Here is an 18,142-nt window from a genome sequence, read left to right as displayed (position 1 = left end):
CACTTAGAAGACTCAGGAATTAAAATACCCTCATACTTCTCATTAACGGTTCTGGAAGCTGGAAGACAGTGGAGCAATGCCTTTGCATTAGTAAGGGGAAAAGTCTCCAACTCAGAATTCTATTCCCACATGAGCAGTCAAGTGTGAGTATAGGTTAAAGATATTTTCAGACAGGAAAAGTCTCAAAAATGTGACCCATCTTGTGTCACATACCCATTCTCTGGAATCATTATCATTGTAGCTAACACTTATATGGTGTTTACTGTGTGCTCACTGCAGCAGTTTAGCACATATATATTCTCTCTCTCTCACATATGTAGTAAGAGGATGATACTATGATTTCTTTGTTTTACAAGTGGGGAAGCTTAGGCATGGAAAAGTTATTTCCCAAGGTCACACAGCTAGTAAGTGGTGGAATTGGGATTTGAACTTGGATAGTCTTAACTCCACTATGTTATATTGCTAATCCTTGAGGATGTGCTCCACCAAAATGAGGGAAGCAAACAAAGATGCAGGAAACAAGATCCAGCACAGGAGCAGGGCAAAAGGAATTCCCAGGTTGAAGGTGAAGGGATGCTCTAGGATTGTAACAGTACAAGGAGGTCTGGAATTCAGTTGATCTAGATTGGAACAGATAAGACAGAGGGCTCCAGGAAAAAAATGGAACAGATATACTACCTGATGTGTTTGGTCGTATTGAGAGTAGTCTCACTGTTGGAGAATGAATTGGTATCTACACAGAAAAGCAGAAAGATGGGGAAAAATACCTAAGAAAAAGGATATTGGCTCTGTTTTGGACAGTATTTGTGTAGACATTATAAGGTATATCCTGAACATCGTGTTCACTGAGAACTGTGACTTGGGGGAGGAGAGGGAGAGAAAGGCGCGTGTGTGCATATGCGGGGCCAGTGCATGTAGTGTAAGAGATGAAATCTTCACCGTTCATAGGAGATAGAAAAATAAAAACTGGGAAAAAATCAAGCACTGTCAGCGTGTAGTATTTAGAAATATGGCAGTAGATACCAGAAGAAACGCTTAAGAGATTTGGAGTGGTTGCCTTTGGGGTGCTAGAATTAGGGATTGGAAAGGGTGAGGCAGGGGCTGCTATTATTTGATAGAAGAACTATGTGATTTTAAAAATACATACAGTAACATGCACACAAAACATGGGATTACCCTTGGCTGTTCTCTCTCTGTCTCAGCCCATGTTCTGTCAGCAAACCATGATTGTCCCATGTTCAGATTACATCTGGGGTGATCCCTTCTTACCACCTATACTGCCACCGTCTGGGTCTGGCACCTGCCTGTCTTCTCTGGATGACTGCAGTGTCTCCTCTCTGCGCTTCTTTCCTTGCCCCTCTTCTGTTCAGTCTCTGTACGGCACCCAGAGGGATCCAGTTAAAATACAAACCAGACTGTGATGCTCTCTTGCTCAGAGCCCTACAGTCGCTCCCTAGTTCAGGGAGAGCCAGAGCCCTTCCGGTCACTTCCCACATCCACACACGCCTCTTGCCTGCCTGACCTTCTCCATAGCACTTGCCACCATCCAACACGTTAGATATTTACATATTCATTTTGTTTCTTGTCCATTTTACATATTTTGTTTCTCATCTGTCTTCCTTTATTAGAATATATTCTCAATGAGGGTGAGGATTTTTTCTCTTTTTTTCTCCTGCTCTATTCCCAGAGCCTAGAGCAGTGCTTGGCACGTAGTAGGCACTGAATAAGGATTTATTAAATAAATGTATTGCTTTTATAAAAGTGAAAATTATATTTAAAAATACTACTAGTTTTTAAAAAGCTATTTGCAATAAGCTAAGCTAAGCAGCTCCTTGTCTTACTGGTTTAAGCATCCCCAAGCAATTTGAAACTAAAATCCTGAGGGACCTAACTGAAAAGATTTGTTTCCATTTGGAAAATACTCATATGTTATCATCAGATTATGCCCCTTTAAAACTCTGTGCTGGGTGCTGTCAGTCCTTATGGCAAAAATTTACTGTAACGTTCCATGGTAACTGTTTATGATGGAGACTGTTGAGTTTCACAGCTGTTTGACAGCTAAGATTTCAGACAGAGTACTCTTAATATTTATTTTTTAAGCATAGAGTCTGTTCAGTGAGTGTAAATAAGCATCACAGATATCTTCAATAAGGCACAAACACCTAAAATTCTAATTCCTACAGTGTAAGGAAAATGACCCCCAGCCGTCTTTAGCATCTGTTTGCCTTTCATTGGTTCATAATAATTCTTGCTGTGTTTTGCTGCAGATTAAAGCTGTTTAGTCTTTCATTGGACTGTTCCCTTTCCTAGCTTTGCCTCTCTTCTCACCTGTTCCTTCAGGAGACTTAGGATCCTTTTAATGATATCACATACATTTCCATGGCTACAGATCCAGTTCTGCAGCCGCATGATTAGAATTCCCAGCAGGAGACGCTGGACTATGAGAGGGCAGGGCCTTTGTCCTAAAGCGAACACCCGATAGGCGCAACAGCGCCGGCAGAACGCAGAGCAGGCAGATTCCCTGGGCTTTCTTCGCACCGGCTGGCGGAAGTCTTCCTTCTTGGAAATCAGCTGGAAGGTAACCTCCCTCCACGCTCCCACTCCTTAAATAGCATAGTATGGACAATCTTTGAACCCACAAAGGGCTTGACGTAAAATGTCTGAAAACCATGTTTCTCTGATGTTGAACCTCTTAGATTATAGCTCACTTCATAGAATATTTGTGTTATCTGCTTACTGTGGGACCAAAGAGATTTGGCAGGCTTTTTACCTCATTGTTTTGTTTTGTTTTGTTTTGTTTTGTTTTTGGTCATTTCACTTAGCTTAAGTGTTCTTTGAATATGTAGGTAATTACAGAGTAAGAGTTCTAGATCTTTGGTGATGCTTTTGCTACCTGTTAACATTAGTATGTATTTTGAGGGGGTTTACCCTTCCTGCTCAGACTTCTAGATGCACTTTTCTGTTATTAGATTGTATAATTCCAGCAACATACTCTGCTTTTCCCACTGGGTCATGAAACTCTTTCTTCTTTTAAGAGCAGATGATATTTCATTGTATCATTTTTAGGAAAGAAAATGAATTTGGGGGGAATACTAGTTAAGTACCAGGCAGTGTGCTATATATTTTTTCATATCTAATATAGACCTGAACATAGTCAACCTTTGGCCTCTGATGGGATTTCATTGTTCTTCTTACTGTGATAGGAACTGGGTCGTTTCAGTTTTTGTGAATGCAAGGTGAGAAACCTTAAAATAGTTTGTGCCAAAAAGTACTTTGGAGATCATTAAAATTAAGTGCTGCTGTTCTTGGTTGTTGTTTTTAATAACTTATCAATATTGCTATAGATGTCTAGATTTCAGTAAGACATCTGACAAAGTCTCTCCTTGTAAACAAGGACATTTGTAGGCTGGTAGATAAAAGAGTAAATAGGATTCAATGCTAGTTGTAAAACTTGCAGAATTGTTCTGGAGAGATTTATAGTGGCACATCACAGGTTTCTGCCCTTGTCCCTGGCCTGTTTGTGAATTTGGATAATGACTTAGTGGCATGTTTGCTCGCTGGTGGATGAGAAAGCTAAGAAGAATAACTGAAAATAAAATGCCCACTAAGGATTTTAAAAGATCACAGACTGAAGGATGAGTTGAAAGGGACTGATTGAATCTTAATTGTGACAGTTCTTGTCATCAGTTAAAAATATCACTATGAAGTTATAGACTGGATGAGAACTGGCCAAACTGTAGAAGAGATAGAAAGCACCTGAAATTTGTGACATCATGGGAATTTGTGGTGTGTATTGCATTTGTCTAAAAAGAACTGAAGGCCATGGTAACAGATGCCAAAGGTACAGAACAAAGGCGGTGTAGTAGTACTAAGACTACATTCTGCAGAATTGGCCAGGTCATGTTTGGAATGTTGTGCTAGTTTTTATGATTATAGTACAATTTTTTTATTGTGTAATATTTGGTACGTAAAAAAGAATACATGTGATATGTAAGTTATGAAGCAAAGAATAAGATAAATGTGTAAAGGCCTTAATCCTAGCTTAAGAACTAGAACTTTCTGAAGATCTTAGAATCTGTATTTTCCTCCTGTACCCCAGAAGTAACCATTATCCACAATTTGTCATTTCCTTGCTTTTTCAAAAATAATTCCACCATGTTATGTGTGTATTTCTAAGCAATATATTATTTTTAAGTTGTTTTTGAGTTGTATTAAAATGGTATAATAGTAGAAGAATCAATATTGTTAAAATGACCATACTACCCAAGGCAATCTACAGATTCAATGCAATCCCTATCAAAATACCAATGGCATTTTTCACAGAACTAGAACAACTAATTTTAAAATCTGTATGGAAACACAAAAGACCCCGAATGGCCAAAACGATCTTGAGAAAGAAGAACAGAGCTGAAGGAATTATACTCCCTGACTTTCATCAAAACATTATGATACTGGCACAAAAACAGACACATAGATCAATGGAACAGGATAGAAAACCCAGAAATAAACCCATGGCTTATGGTCAGTTAATTTACGACAAAGGAAGCAAGAATATACAGTGCAGAAAAGACAGTCTCTTCGATAAGTGGTGCTGGGAAAACTGAACAGCTACATGTGAAAGAATGAAATTAGAACATTCTCTAACACCATATACAAAAATTAAATTCAAAATGGATTAAAGACCTAAGTGTAAGACCAGATACTGTAAAACTCCTAGAGGAAAACAGGCAAAACACTCTTTGACATAAATTGAAGCAATATTTTTTGAATCTGTCTTAGAGTAATGGAAACAAAACAAAAATAAACAAATGGGATCTAATTAAACTTATAAGCTGTTGTAGAGTAAAGGAAACCATTGTCAAAACTAAAAGACAACCTACTGAATGAGAGAGAATATTTGCAAATGATATGACCGATAAAGGATTCATACCCAACGTATATAAACAGCTCATACAGCTCGACAAATAGCCCACTTAAAAAATGGGCAGAAGAACTGAATTGGCATTTTTCCAAAGAGGAAATGCAGATGGCCAACAGGCACGTGAAAATATGCTCAGCGTTGCTAATCATCAGGGAAGTGCAAATCAAAACCACAATGAGATATCACCTCACACCTGTCAGAATGGCCATCATTAAAAAGTCTACAAATAACAGATGTTGGCAAGGATGAGGAGAAAAGGGAACTGTTGTACACTGTTGGTGGTAATGTGAATTGGTGCAGCCGCTGTGGAAAGCATTAAGGAGGTGTCTTAAAAAACTAAAAATAGAACTACCATGTGACCCCGCAATTCTACTCCTGAGTATATATCCAGAAAAACCCAAAAACAGGGCTTCCCTGGTGGCGCAGTGGTTGAGAATCTGCCTGCCAGTGCAGGGGACACGGGTTTGAGCCCTGGTCTGGGAAGATCCCACATGCCGCGGAGCGACTAGGCCTGTGAGCCGCAATTGCTGAGCCTGCGCGTCTGGAGCCTGTGCTCCGCAACAAGAGAGGCCGCGACAGTGAGAGGCACGCGCACTGCGATGAAGAGTGGCCCCCGCTTGCCGCAACTAGAGAAAGCCCTCGCACAGAAACGAAGACCCAACACAGCCATAAATAAATAAATAAATAAAATTTAAAAAAACCCCACAAAACCAAAAACACTAATTTAAAAAGATACATGTACCCTAATGTTCATAGCAGAACTATTTACAGTAGCCAAGACATGGAAACAGCCTAAGTGTCCATCAGCAGATGAATGGATAGAAGAGGTGGTACATATACACAATGGAGTCCTGCTCAGCCATGAAGAGTGAAACTTTGCCCTTTGCAGCCGCAGGGACGGACTTTGTGGGCGTTGTGCCCAAGTGAAACAAGTTAGAGAGAGACAGTGACGTCACTGACAAGTGGAGTCTAAAAGATGCAGCAGACTAGTGAACATAACAAAAAGAAGCAGACTCACAGACACAGGGAACAAACCAGTGGTTACCAGTTGGGGGGCGGGGGAGGTACAAACTGTTGGGTGTAAGACAGGCTCAGGGATGTACTGTGCAACACGGGGAAGACAGCCAATATTTTGTAAAACTGTAAATGGAAAGTAACCTGTAAAAATTATATATAATAAAAAAAAGTTTTAAATGGTATAATACTGTATATAGCATTTTGCCACTTGCTTTTTTTTTTTTGGCTGCGTTGGGTCTTCGTTGTTGCCCGCGGGCTTTCTCTAGTTGCTGCAAGCGGGGGCTACTCTTCGTTGGCGGTGCGCGGGCTTCTCACTGCGGTGGCCTCTCCTGTTGCGGAGCATGGGCTCTAGGCACGTGGGCTTCAGTAGTTGTGGCTCGCGGGCTCTAGAGCGCAGGCTCAGTAGTTGTGGCACACGGGCTTAGTTGCTCCGTGGCATGTGGGATCTTCCTGGACCAGGGCTCGAACCCGTGTCCCCTGCATTGGCAGGCGGGTTCTTAACCACTGCACCACCAGGGAAGCCCCTTGCCACTTGCTTTTTACATTTAACGTTCTAAGATTCATGTATATCCATTGTTCTCAACCAGAGTTCCTCATCTGGACCGTAGAACACAGAAGATGATTTGAGTGCCCGTTTTCTCATTCCTCCCAAGGCTGGGACACACGTAGCACCCTTTGAGGGTACGTCGGAGAGGGGCTGTCTCATTACATATAATGGATGCTTTAGGGTAGCCAGCAGGGCTTGATTCTCTACTGGAACCTGGTGGAGAAAGGCTGAATTGTAGCTCTAGGTAATTCTTTTTTACTGATGTAGTATGTTCCATTTGTGAGCATACCAAAGCTTATTCACATATTCTCCTGTGATGGACATTTGGGTTGTTTCTGGTACTTTTGATGTTATTGTTTTTGTGAACAAGCTGTGACCATCTTGTACCTTTCTCTGAGTGCACACGATTAAATCTTTCTCTCAGTGTACATCTGAGTGGTGTTGCAGGGGACTGCTGCATTTTAGCGGGGACGTTGGTAAACTGGAGTGAGTACAGAGGAGGGCGATTGAGAATAGTTTAACCATATCATAACCAACCGTTATTTATTTTTATTTTATAGGGATTGAAGAGGTTAATGACCATTTGCCAGAAGCACTTTCCTACAGATCCATCGAAATGTGTGGAGTACAATGCGCTGTGAGATCTGTGTGCGGCCCGTGAATATCACAAGAAACTTAAGCCTGGCGTGGACTTGTGGAATTGCCAACAGGCACGAGGGAAGAAGAAAAAGGAATTTCTGGTCTCTGAGTTCTGCCTAATGCAACTCTTGGTTTTAAGAACTCTGTTGGCTCTCATGTCACATCTGACTGCCAAGTGATTTTTGTGTCTTGCTTTTATTTTAAATAGTGGAAAAATTAAGTTCTAAAGACTTTTCCTCATAATTTAAATGTGTAGACAACAGTCACAGGACAGGGTTTAAAATAACGTTTCCCCTCTAGAGCTGGAAGTTGCAGTTAGAGGATTAAAAGGGAACATTTGAGGATGGACTTAATTATTTCTGTAAAATATGGTAATTTTCACATTGCCTCTTATGAAGTGTTTATAGAAAAATATTTTTATATTTTCAACAAAAACGTGGAACCATTTAATGAAACTTGATAGTCCTTAAATGTTGCTGAACTTTTGCCATCTTGCAATAGATTTGAATGTAAATGTTACTACTGTTACGTGTTATTTTTCTTACATTTCAAAGCTTGCTTTTATCTTTTAAAGTGTGTAAATTTTAGTATTGGTCATCTCTCGGGACAGATACAATTAACAGGAAATAGAAGTTTGGAACACAAAGATGGTATATTAAACCAACAGAAGTTCAAATTCAGTAACCCCAGTGCATCAAGGTTCAAGGTGGGGAGATGGATTGTCAAGCCAGGAACGGGGATGTTTTGCTGCCGCTGCTTCTTCTAGAATAGGACTGCCCGCGCGCGTCATCCTCCCGAGACCGGTGGTGGACAGCTGCCCCAGCTCCATCCCGCCCAGCAGAAGAGGACGATGCCAGGACTCTTGGCCTGCCCGAGACAGTAGGTCCTGGGTCTGATTTTGCACAAACGAGGACTTCTTTTTGCACAGTGTCACCCCCAGATAATTGTGACGAATCACGGCGCTTTAGAGGTTGAGAGGACTCAGTGGATAGAGGCAGGTGGGGATAGAAAGTGGCCTGAGCAGGTGGCTTGGCACTGCCGGCTAGAGGTGTGAGTGCGGCTCCGCAGTCAGAACTAACTCGCCTCAGACTGCGGCTCCACACCCGCGCACGGAAGGGTGTGAGCATGCACGCGCGACCATGAGCGAGTCACTTCATCTCTCCAAGCCTCAGCTTCCTTATCTGCAAATGGTGGGGATACTTGTACATACCTCATGGCATCACTGTTGTATTTAAGCAAAAGAAAACGCTTAGCACGCTGCCTGGCAAGTAAGAGCTCAGTAAATAACGGTTGTGTCCTTGTTGTTAGAGTGAAGACAAAGCAGCTTTCCCCAACCTGCCGTCAGGGTCAGTGTGGGCTCACGTGACGAGAACAACGCTGGTGGCAGCAGCGTGCTAGAGCGTCGGCAGTGCTAGTGGGAGCATCGATTAAGCATTTCTGTGTCCAGGCTCTATAGCTGCTCACACTTTGAGCCAGTTCTGAGTTTAGAAGGATCGAGAATGTGGTGGGGCTGGAGTCAGCTGCGCGGGTGCAGGTGGGCTCACAGTCACTTCTTCTGGCCCCTCTTGGGAAGCCTCGAAAGCCAGTTTTGGCCACTTGTGGGGTCTGTGGCTGTGCCTGGCTGATCGTGTCCGCTGGTCATGTGTGCGATGGTGGCTGAGGCCTGCTGTCCTAAATTGAATCAGGGTTCCTTGCCTACTTTAGAAACCGTTTCTTCTTACTAAATTACAACCAAAGAGAGCTTACTAGAGCAAATAAGAGACAGACTTTCATAAGATATGACAACAGTCTAGACTTCTCTTATGTAGTCTTGTTGTATAGGACTTGTTTATAAATATTGTTGAACGAACACTCCCCAGGTCACTTCTTTTTAATTCCCAGTCAGCATGGTAGTCAGCTAATTTCGTGTTGTCTTCCCATTTGCTGTTAGTTAATATTCCACCACAAAGAAGAAACTGCGTCATGTGACACCAGTATCTTCTAAAACTGATCAGTGTGGATAGATGGTTGGAAAAAAGAGTTGTACTGTATTCTACAGTGCTGTGAATGTTGGTCATTTTGGGCTTAGGTTGAAAGACGTAGATCTTGTGGAAAAGTCTTCCGTTTCCCTGAAGTGAAAGATCTTCAGAGGATTGCAGATATCATGGGGGTGTGTTAAAAAATGACCTCTCGCAGTCTCCAAATCATGAAAATTTTAGTTCACCAGATGCTACGTATTTCTATTTTTTAGCTATTTCTAAAACAATAAAGGCCTGTCTTTTAAAATCAGTCACAATCCTGAACTAAGTATATTTTTCCCTTTCTGTCTCCCACCTGCTCAGACTCCTTTCCAAAGGAGTCGTGTCTTTCTGGATTCAAATTTAGTAAAACACTGGTTTTCCCTCAGAAGTAAATACTGCTTTTCTTAGGAGTGTTCTTGCCAGCTGCAAAGACTGAGCAGTGTCTTTCAGCACTGCAGCGCGGGGCTGCGGCCGTCTGGAGGTCATGGCTGTGATTCTGGCCTTTGGGGAAAACTAGGAAAAGAAGGCTGAGGCCAAAGACAATTGACACACAGCGGGGAGAGAGAAAGGATGGTCCTGATCTTGTAGGAAGGAGGAGGAGTCCCGAGAGACCAGAGCTAGGAAGGCAGCTGTCACTGGCAACAGCATTTAGGATACGCTGTGACTCTGAACTCTCAGGAAGAATTTGGAGGAATAGAAAATAGGGTTGATAGCAGTGCGACTTCTTAAGTTTTTCCTTCTGGTGGTCTCCTGACCCACTCTAGCCCTTTAGATTGTCCCGGGATTTGACACCAGTAAATACTGTAGAAATACAATTGTCTTTTTATATGAAAGAAAGTAAGCGTTTGGTAGCTTTGAACTTGGGGGATTCCTATCACTGGCTCCTTTTCAGCCCTGCAATAACCCCCTTTATTGCTTCTGGACCTGGAAGGGTAGTAGAACTAAGTGGGGCAGATTCAGTGAAAGGGGAGCTTGGGTTGAGATGCGGCCGTTTCCTTTGTGCAAATATCTCAAAGAGCATAACTTAGTGGGTCATGCCTCCCTCCTCCCCGTCCTCGCCCATGAAGCCCCTGGAGCCCCTGGAAGAATGTTTATCCCATAGAAATTCATGGTATGGAGTCGCATTGGGAGGCTTGAACTGAAAGCACTTTCTCATGGCAGGTTTATGTAAGAGTTTCCAGCTGTTGAGAGTGTCGGGAGCCAGCTCCAGTTCCCGGAGGGAGGGTCGCTGTGGGAACACCATTACGGCAACTGGTCTCCATCACAGACTCTGCAGTTGGATTGGCTGAGTTACAACTACGCAGTAGTCCTGGGATGGTTAACAGTAACCTTAAAATCTTTTGAAATTTAAAAATAAGTTCTGGTGGTGTGGACCAACCGGGGGAATGCAGTGTGGGCGGCGGCAGCTGTGGTGTGAGCCGAGCCCATTGAAGATTCTGGAACCACGCTCATTTAAAACAAATGTTTTCTGCATTTACCAAAACAGTTTATTATGAAAGCATTGATTATTTACTTATTTTTCCACAGACTCTTACACAGCTTGTCCAAACTAATCCTTGTGTTGATGGTAATGGTTACTCTGTTTAACTAGGCCACTTCCTTTTGTTTAGTCTCTCCTCTATGTCCTTAAGCACCAGCTTTGAAATAATTGTCAGCCTTCTCACAGCATTCAAGGTGAACACATTACTTTGACCACGGAGGGCAGCTAAGAAGGTTCGAGCTGCTTTCTGAGCATCGTTGGTGATCACAGATGCAGTCACCGAGCTTCCTGCCACCACAATCCAGTCACTGGCGTAGACGGCTCTCCTTGCCCTCTGCACGCCCAGATTTTACAACTTGCCAAAACCAAATTGCCTTTGCTCTCCAACTGCCCTTCCCCTGAGGCTTAGGAGACATCATAAACCATGAGTGTTGTCGTCGGAGCCTGGTTTCGAGATTCTGCCATCCTGTGAAGTGGGAGGATTAAAGTTGTAGCTTTGAAACGTTTTGACCACAACTCAACAATAACAAGTGCGTGGAGACCCAGTATTCCTTGCGTATATGCATATGTGACAAAAGCACTGACCATACCATGTGCGGCGCGTTCTTATGTTTTCTCTTCTGTTGTGTTTCTTATTTTTAAAAAAAACCATGCTGGTTGTGACCCTCTAAAGTGGCTCACAGCTCATTAATATGTTGTGACCAGCAGTTTGAAAACCACGGATTAAAAGGAGTTATCAGAGTTATGGAAGGAAATGACCTGGTGGATAAATTCAGGGCAATAGGACTCTACTTCTTTTTTATTGTTTTAGTTCAAAGAGAGAGAACACTTAGCTCTCAAGGTTAATGTGAAATTTAGCAGATGATAAAACCTCGAGTACTTCAAATGTTAAATACTTTTGAAGTAATAATTCTTAGGTTTCAAATGGAGAGACTTGTCCATAGAAGAAGCACCAGGACAAGCCTCATATAATCCTTCTGTAAGAAATTTGGCAGTAAAGATAGGTGCAACCTTGGGCTGGCTGTACATTGTGTACAGCAAGAATAAATAAGATATTATAAAATAAATAAGAGGTTTTTTAAAAGCATGAGTTAGGATTGGGGCAGAGATACCAGGAGTCAGGTATTATTAATCAGTTACCTGTTGAGGGTTTGTTTAGCCCTTTGAAGATTATTTCCCAAGACTCAGGGCTAGATTACATTTCCTTTATTGTAAATGTTTTTTATTGAAATGTAACATATACAGAAAAGTGCACAAATCAGAAGAGTACCATATCATAACTTTTTTCAAAGTGAACATCTCCCAAAATAAGTAGCATCCAAGTCAGGAAAGATAATGTTATTAATGCCCCAGAAATCTCTTCATGCCTCATTATAGTCAGAGCCATGGTCCTGATTTTCATCAGGACATCTTCATCACCCCAAAGAGAAACCTGGTACCCATTAGTAGTCATTCCCTGAATGAGTCAGTTTGCTTGTTTTGTTTTGTTTTTTTGAATTTTATTTTATTTATTTTTTATACAGCAGGTTCTTATTAGTTATCTATTTTATACATATTAGTGTATACATGTCAATCCCAATCTCCCAATTCATCCCACCACCACCCCCCCGCCCCGCCCCGCCACTTTCCCCCCTTGGTGTCCATACGTTTGTTCTCCACGTCTGTGTCTCGATTTCTGCCCTGCAAACTGGTTCATCTGTACCTTTTTTCTAGATTCCACATATATGCATTAATATACGACATTTGTTTTTCTCTTTCTGACTTACTTCACTCTGTATGACAGTCTCTAGGTCCATCCACGTCTCTACAAAGATCAATGGAACAGGATAGAAAGCCCAGAGATAAACCCACGCACCTATGGTCAGCTAATCTATGACAAAGGAGGCAAGAATATACAATGGAAAAAAGACAGTCTCTTCAGTAAGTGGTGCTGGGAAAACTGGACAGCTACATGTAAAAGAATGAAATTAGAACATTCCCTAACACCATGCACAAAAATAAACTCAAAATGGATTAGAGACCTAAATGTAAGACTGGACACCATAAAACTCCTAGAGGAAAACATAGGAAGAACACTCTTTGACATAAATCACAGCAAGATCTTTTTTGATCCATCTCCTAGAGTAATGGAAATAAAAACAAAAGTAAACAAATGGGACCTAATGAAACTTCAAAGCTTTTGCACAGCAAAGGAAACCATAAACAAGACGCAAAGACAACCCTCAGAATGGGAGAAAGTATTTGCAAACGAAGCAACTGACAAAGGATTAATCTCCAAAATATATACAAGCAGCTCATGCAGCTCAATATCAAAAAAACAACCCAAGCAAAAAATGGGCAGAAGACCTAAATAGACATTTCTCCAAAGAAGACATACAGATGGCCAAGAAGCACATGAAAAGCTGCTCAACATCACTAATTATTAGAGAAATGCAAATCAAAACTACAATGAGGTATCACCTCACACCAGTTAGAATGGGCATCATCAGAAAATCTACAAACAATAAATGCTGGAGAAGGTGTGGAGAAAAGGGAACTGTCTTGCACTGTTGGTGGGAATGTAAATTGATAACAGCCACTATGGAGAACAGTATGGAGGTTCCTTAAGAAACTAAAAATAGAATTACCATATGACCCAGCTATCCCACTCCTGGGCATATACCCTGAGAAAACCAAAATTCGAAAAGACACATGCACCCCAGTGTTCACTGCAGCACTATTTACAATAGCCAGGTCATGGAAGTAACCTAAATGCCCATCAACAGACAAATGGATAAAGAGGTTGTGGTACGTAGATACAATGGAATATTACTCGGCCATAAAAAGGAGTTTGCTTGTTTTTTAATTTGCCCATTTATAGATGAGGTCAGTTATACGTGACTCCTTTTACATGTTATTTCCTTGTCTCAACTTACAGTTTCTGATATTCATCCTTGTGTGTCTGTGTGGTTCTTTCATTCTCACTGCCCTCTCCAGTTCTACTCTTGATAGACATTTGAGTTGTTTCCAGTTTGTGTATGAATGTTGTACATGCACTTTTTTGGTAAGTATAAATTTCTGTAGGGTATATACGAAGCTGAGAAATTTCTGGGGCACAGGATATGCATGTACTCAGAAGGTATCACTGAAGAGGTTTCCAAAGGGCTTGTGCCAGGTTACCATCCCACGTGCAGGATTTGAGGGGTCCAGGCGCCCCACATCCGAGCCTCCCCTGGTATGTGCTCTGTCATTTCCACTTCAGCTCTTCTGGGGGGTTAACATGGCATCACACTGTGGGTTTAATTTGCATTTCGCTGAGGACAAGCAAAGTCGAGCATTTTTCATACATACTGAATGGCCATTGGATTTTATCTTTTGTAAAGTTTCTGTTCAAGATTTTATTTTTGTCCACTTTTTTCTGTTGACTTCCCAGCCTCTTTCTTACTGACTTATAGTTCTTTGTATATTCTGGCTATGTTAGATATATATATATATTACAAATACTTCTCCCGCCCTGTGGCTTGCCTTTATGCAGGGTTTTCTATGCATAGGAGAAATAATCTTGTAACTAGCTCAGGCATAACCTTTGTCAGCTATCTTTGCCAGATAGATTTTATAAAAATCAAATCATGTGAATCTTAAATAACATAATCTTTTCATAGTGGCATGCCTGAGTGTGGGATTTGAGAGAAGAGGAAATCGTGTGGGTTTTTGTATTTTTGTCAAACTTTGTAGTTTTATTAGATTACTGTTTCATTAAGACTTGGTTTGTATTTTTCTTCTTTAGGTCTGCAAGTTTATGGGCCGTATATGTATGGTGTGGACACTGCCAGCTGCTTACCCTGTTTTCATTCTCCTCTCCTTTACCAACAGAGCCCTACTTTGTGCAGAGCTGCAGTGAGCACAGTAAAAGCTACTTGCTCTCCTGGGACCCTTTGAAGTTACAGTTGGTTTTGTGACAGGTTCTACCAATAAATATGGATAGAAGTCTTTTGGGTGGGACTTCCAGGAAACTTATTGTTTTTCTAAAAAAGAAGAAAAAAAAAAAAGAGAGATAGACTTAGTTAACAAAAATGTTGCCCTTTCTCTCTTCTTTCCTAAAAAGTGGTCATGATGCTTCAGTGCTTTGCAGCCATCCTGCAGTCTTAACGGTGGGAGACCCATGCTAAAGATGGTGGAGTCAGTTATTTAATGGCATCGTGGGGTTCATTGTTCAAACCTTGAACCACTGTATTAGTCAGGGTTCTCCAGAGAAACAGACCTACAAGGAGATTGTGTATATGGAATTGATTCCTTTGATTATGGAGGCTGAGAAGTCCCATGATCTGCTGTCTGCAAGCAGGAGAGCCAGTGGTGTAAATTCCAGTCTGAATCCAAAGGCTGGAGATCCAGGAGAGCCTATGGCAAGTCCCACTTTGAGGGAGGGAGAGGACCAGCGTTCTATCTCCACGGTCAGGCAGAGAGAGCAGCTTCTCCCTTACCCCACCTCTTGTTCTATTCAGGCCCTCGACAGATTGGATGAGGCCCATCCACACTGGAGAGCAATCTTTTACTCAGTTCACCGATTCAGATGTTCATCTCATCCAGAAACACCCTCACAGACACACCCAGAGTAACATTTAACCAGACATCTGGGCACCCAGGTCGCAGTCAAGTTGACCCATAAAATTAACCATCACAGCTGCCTGCCTTTGGGCCTCACGTTCTGTGAGGACAGTATTGGGTAAGCTCCTGCAGTTGTGTTTCCATATATTCTGCGGAATTCAGTCCCTAAGCAATATACACGTTACTCAGATTTCTCAGCTTTCAGAACCATTGAGGCGTGTAGCAAGTGTGTCCCGGTGCCCTGAGGTCCCGACTACCCCAACGGGAACAAGACCTGACTCTGCCACGTCCACGTCCTACTATGATACACGTAAGTGTAACAGTGTTCGCGGGAATGAGCTCGATATCGGCACCAGGTCATTTCAACTGCAGAAAAGCCATGAACCAAACGGACGTTAAAGGCAGTTCAGAGACAGCCAGGTTTCAGAGCAGACAGAGGTCTGGCCTGTGGTGGAGATTCTTGTCACTCGTTGGACAGAGGCATCTAGCTCTTGTTCTCTTGTGTTACTGCCAAATCTCTATTAGACTTAGAAATGACTTTGAGAGGAATAAACTCCTGAATACCTCTATGGATGTGAAAGGTGTTTGAGAAAATGCACGATTGTGCTTTCATCATTTGGGGGAAAAGTATCTTTTTTTTTTTTTTTAATTTATTTATTTATTTATATTTGGCTGAGTTGGGTCTTCGTTGCTGCGCACGGGCTTTCTCTAGTTGCAGCGAGCGGGGGCTTCTCTTCGTTGCGGTGCGTGGGCTTCTCATTGCGGTGGCTTCTCTTGTTGCAGAGCACGGGCTCTAGGTGCGCGGGCTTCAGTAGTTGTGGATCGTGGGCTCAGTAGTTGTGGCTCGCGGGCTTTAGAGCGCAGGCTCAGTAGTTGTGGTTCTTGGGCTCTAGAGCGCAGGCTCAGTAGTTGTGGTGCACGGGCTTAGTTGCTCCGCAGCATGTGGGATCTTCCCAGACCAGGGCTCGAACCCGTGTCCCCTGCATTGGCAGGCGGGTTCTTACCACTGCGCTACCAGGGAAGTCCCGGGGGAAAGTATCTTGGTATGCTTCCACCTGTTATTACCACGGTCCCTTCTAGAACAGTAACTCACATTACACTAACGTGGGCCAAAAGGGTATATGTGGTTTTTTCAAAATTATAAAAAATTGTGTTTGCCTCTCCCGCGGCACCTGCCACACCCTGCTTCGGGATGAGACCCTGCAAACCACGTTTCTCCTTTGCTGACTGGCTTTTTGTTGGGTTCTACCGATGGTGGGGCGCACGGGAGATGGGAACCCCGAGGAGGGAAGAAGGGGCCTGTTCCTCGATGTTTGCCTCCTGTCCCTGGCGGTGGTGGCCCAGCCGCGGGTCACAGCCCAGCAGTGACAGTTCATTCTTGGAGGAGGAGGTCCTGGCTCGCAGGATTGCCACACTTTCATAGAACCAGCTCTGCCTCTTGAAAATCGCTGCGCCGTCAGCCGGTGCCCCTTTCAGACATTTGAATCCCGGCTCCGTGAGGTCCTGCCACGTGCCGAGGCACCGGTACCAGCTGCACAGTGTCCACGCCTCAGAGGTCTGACTCCCAGCTCCGCGGGCGCCTCCTTCAGCTTCTAGGTCTTCAAAGTCCCTTGTCTCTGTTTCCCAGCCCTAAGGGTGCTGGCTGCTTCCCTTGGTTATCATCTCTGTCGCCTCTTCACTATCCTGTTAACAACCCTTGATATTCAACCCTTTCTGTTAAAATAAGTGGCGTGGTCTTGGCCTCCTGATGGAACAGGCAGCCGGATTTGCAGTTCCTGCGCGAGGGGGAATGAGGCCGGGTCCTCTTCCGGCACCCCCAGCTCAGGTTGGCTTCCCACTGGCACGCGTGGCCTTTGCTCCTAGATCCTGGGGTTCACCCCAAGCGTGGAGAACTGAGACGATGGAGAAGTGGGTATTTCACCTCCTGTCCGGGCGTGCAGCCCTGTCCTCGTGCCCTCTCTCCTCCATTCCCACCCTGCTCGTCCTCAGTCTCTTCAAGACCTTCTGTCCACTCACTCCTCCGCTCGCTGCTACTTCATCGTCACCTTCTTGGCTTTGCTTTTCTGTGTAGTCCATCTAGATCCCATTGTCACCGCTTCACTCAATCACCAGGACCGTCTACTCTCCTGCCCTGTTGCCCTCCGGCCACACTGCACTACACAGCCTGGCCCCGGCACGTTCCATCTGTCCCCTCCCGCGCCCACCAGCAGGTGCCACTGGAGGCAGTTCACACGCCAAGCGTCCGGTGTCAGCTGGGCCCCAAGTGATGCCTGGAGGGCATTCTCCACCTCCTCTCCTCTCGGGGCTGTTCTCACCTGTGACTGCTCCAGCCCGACCCTGCCCTCCTTTCCTGTCTCACCTGGAGGGTGGCCTCACCTATCTTTTCTCACACCGGGCTGAGTATGGAGGCAAAGCTTCAGGTCTGTTTCCCACACTCACCACCTGTTCTTACCTTACTTGGAGGAGAAGGGGTTGCTTCTCCTGTCATGGGCTAGATCTTCCACTGACCGACCTTGCTTACCCAATACTGTCCTCATGACACATCTCCTAATGTGCCATGTAATTTGCTTTCATTTTCCGCCCCCTCCTTCTACTCCCAGGAGAATATATATCTTCCAAGGGCAGGAATTTCACATCCATTTGGTTGACCATGAGGTGAGAAAGAAAGTCATCATGGTTGATTCCAAGGGTTTTGGCCTGAGCCCTGGAAGATTGGAGTTGCCTCTAACTCAGCTGAGGAAGGTCACTAATGGAGCAGGTTTGGAGGGAACATCAGAAATTCAGTTCTGGACGTGTTAGCATGTTAGACATCCATGTGGAGCTGTTGAGTGGGCTGGAGGATTGGACCAGTTTTAGAGCTGAGGTCCAGGGTACAGGGAGAGACACAGGTGTCCTCAGCATAAGACACTTAAAACCATGGACAAGATGAGAGCTACAGGAAGTGACTGTGGATG

At 43.6% G+C, this 18,142-nt stretch overlaps 1 protein-coding gene across 2 annotated transcripts in view; it reads left to right on the top strand.

Annotated features, from left to right (window-relative positions):
- Positions 1-7,615, top strand: part of PRPF18 (pre-mRNA processing factor 18) — a 46,782-nt gene extending 39,167 nt beyond the window's left edge. For both annotated transcript variants that reach the window (XM_061181571.1, XM_061181572.1), the window contains one exon: positions 7,046-7,615. In XM_061181571.1, coding sequence (XP_061037554.1) covers positions 7,046-7,126 — 81 coding nt within the window. In that variant the 3' untranslated portion in view covers positions 7,127-7,615. The remainder of the gene's footprint in view (positions 1-7,045) is intronic.
- The last annotated feature ends 10,527 nt before the right edge of the window (positions 7,616-18,142 follow it).

The sequence above is a fragment of the Eubalaena glacialis genome, chromosome 2 (assembly GCF_028564815.1).
Source record: "Eubalaena glacialis isolate mEubGla1 chromosome 2, mEubGla1.1.hap2.+ XY, whole genome shotgun sequence".
Classification (NCBI taxonomy): Eukaryota; Metazoa; Chordata; class Mammalia; order Artiodactyla; family Balaenidae; genus Eubalaena; species Eubalaena glacialis.
Note: the sequence above shows the minus strand (reverse complement) of the source record. Positions and strands in the feature narration are given on the sequence as shown.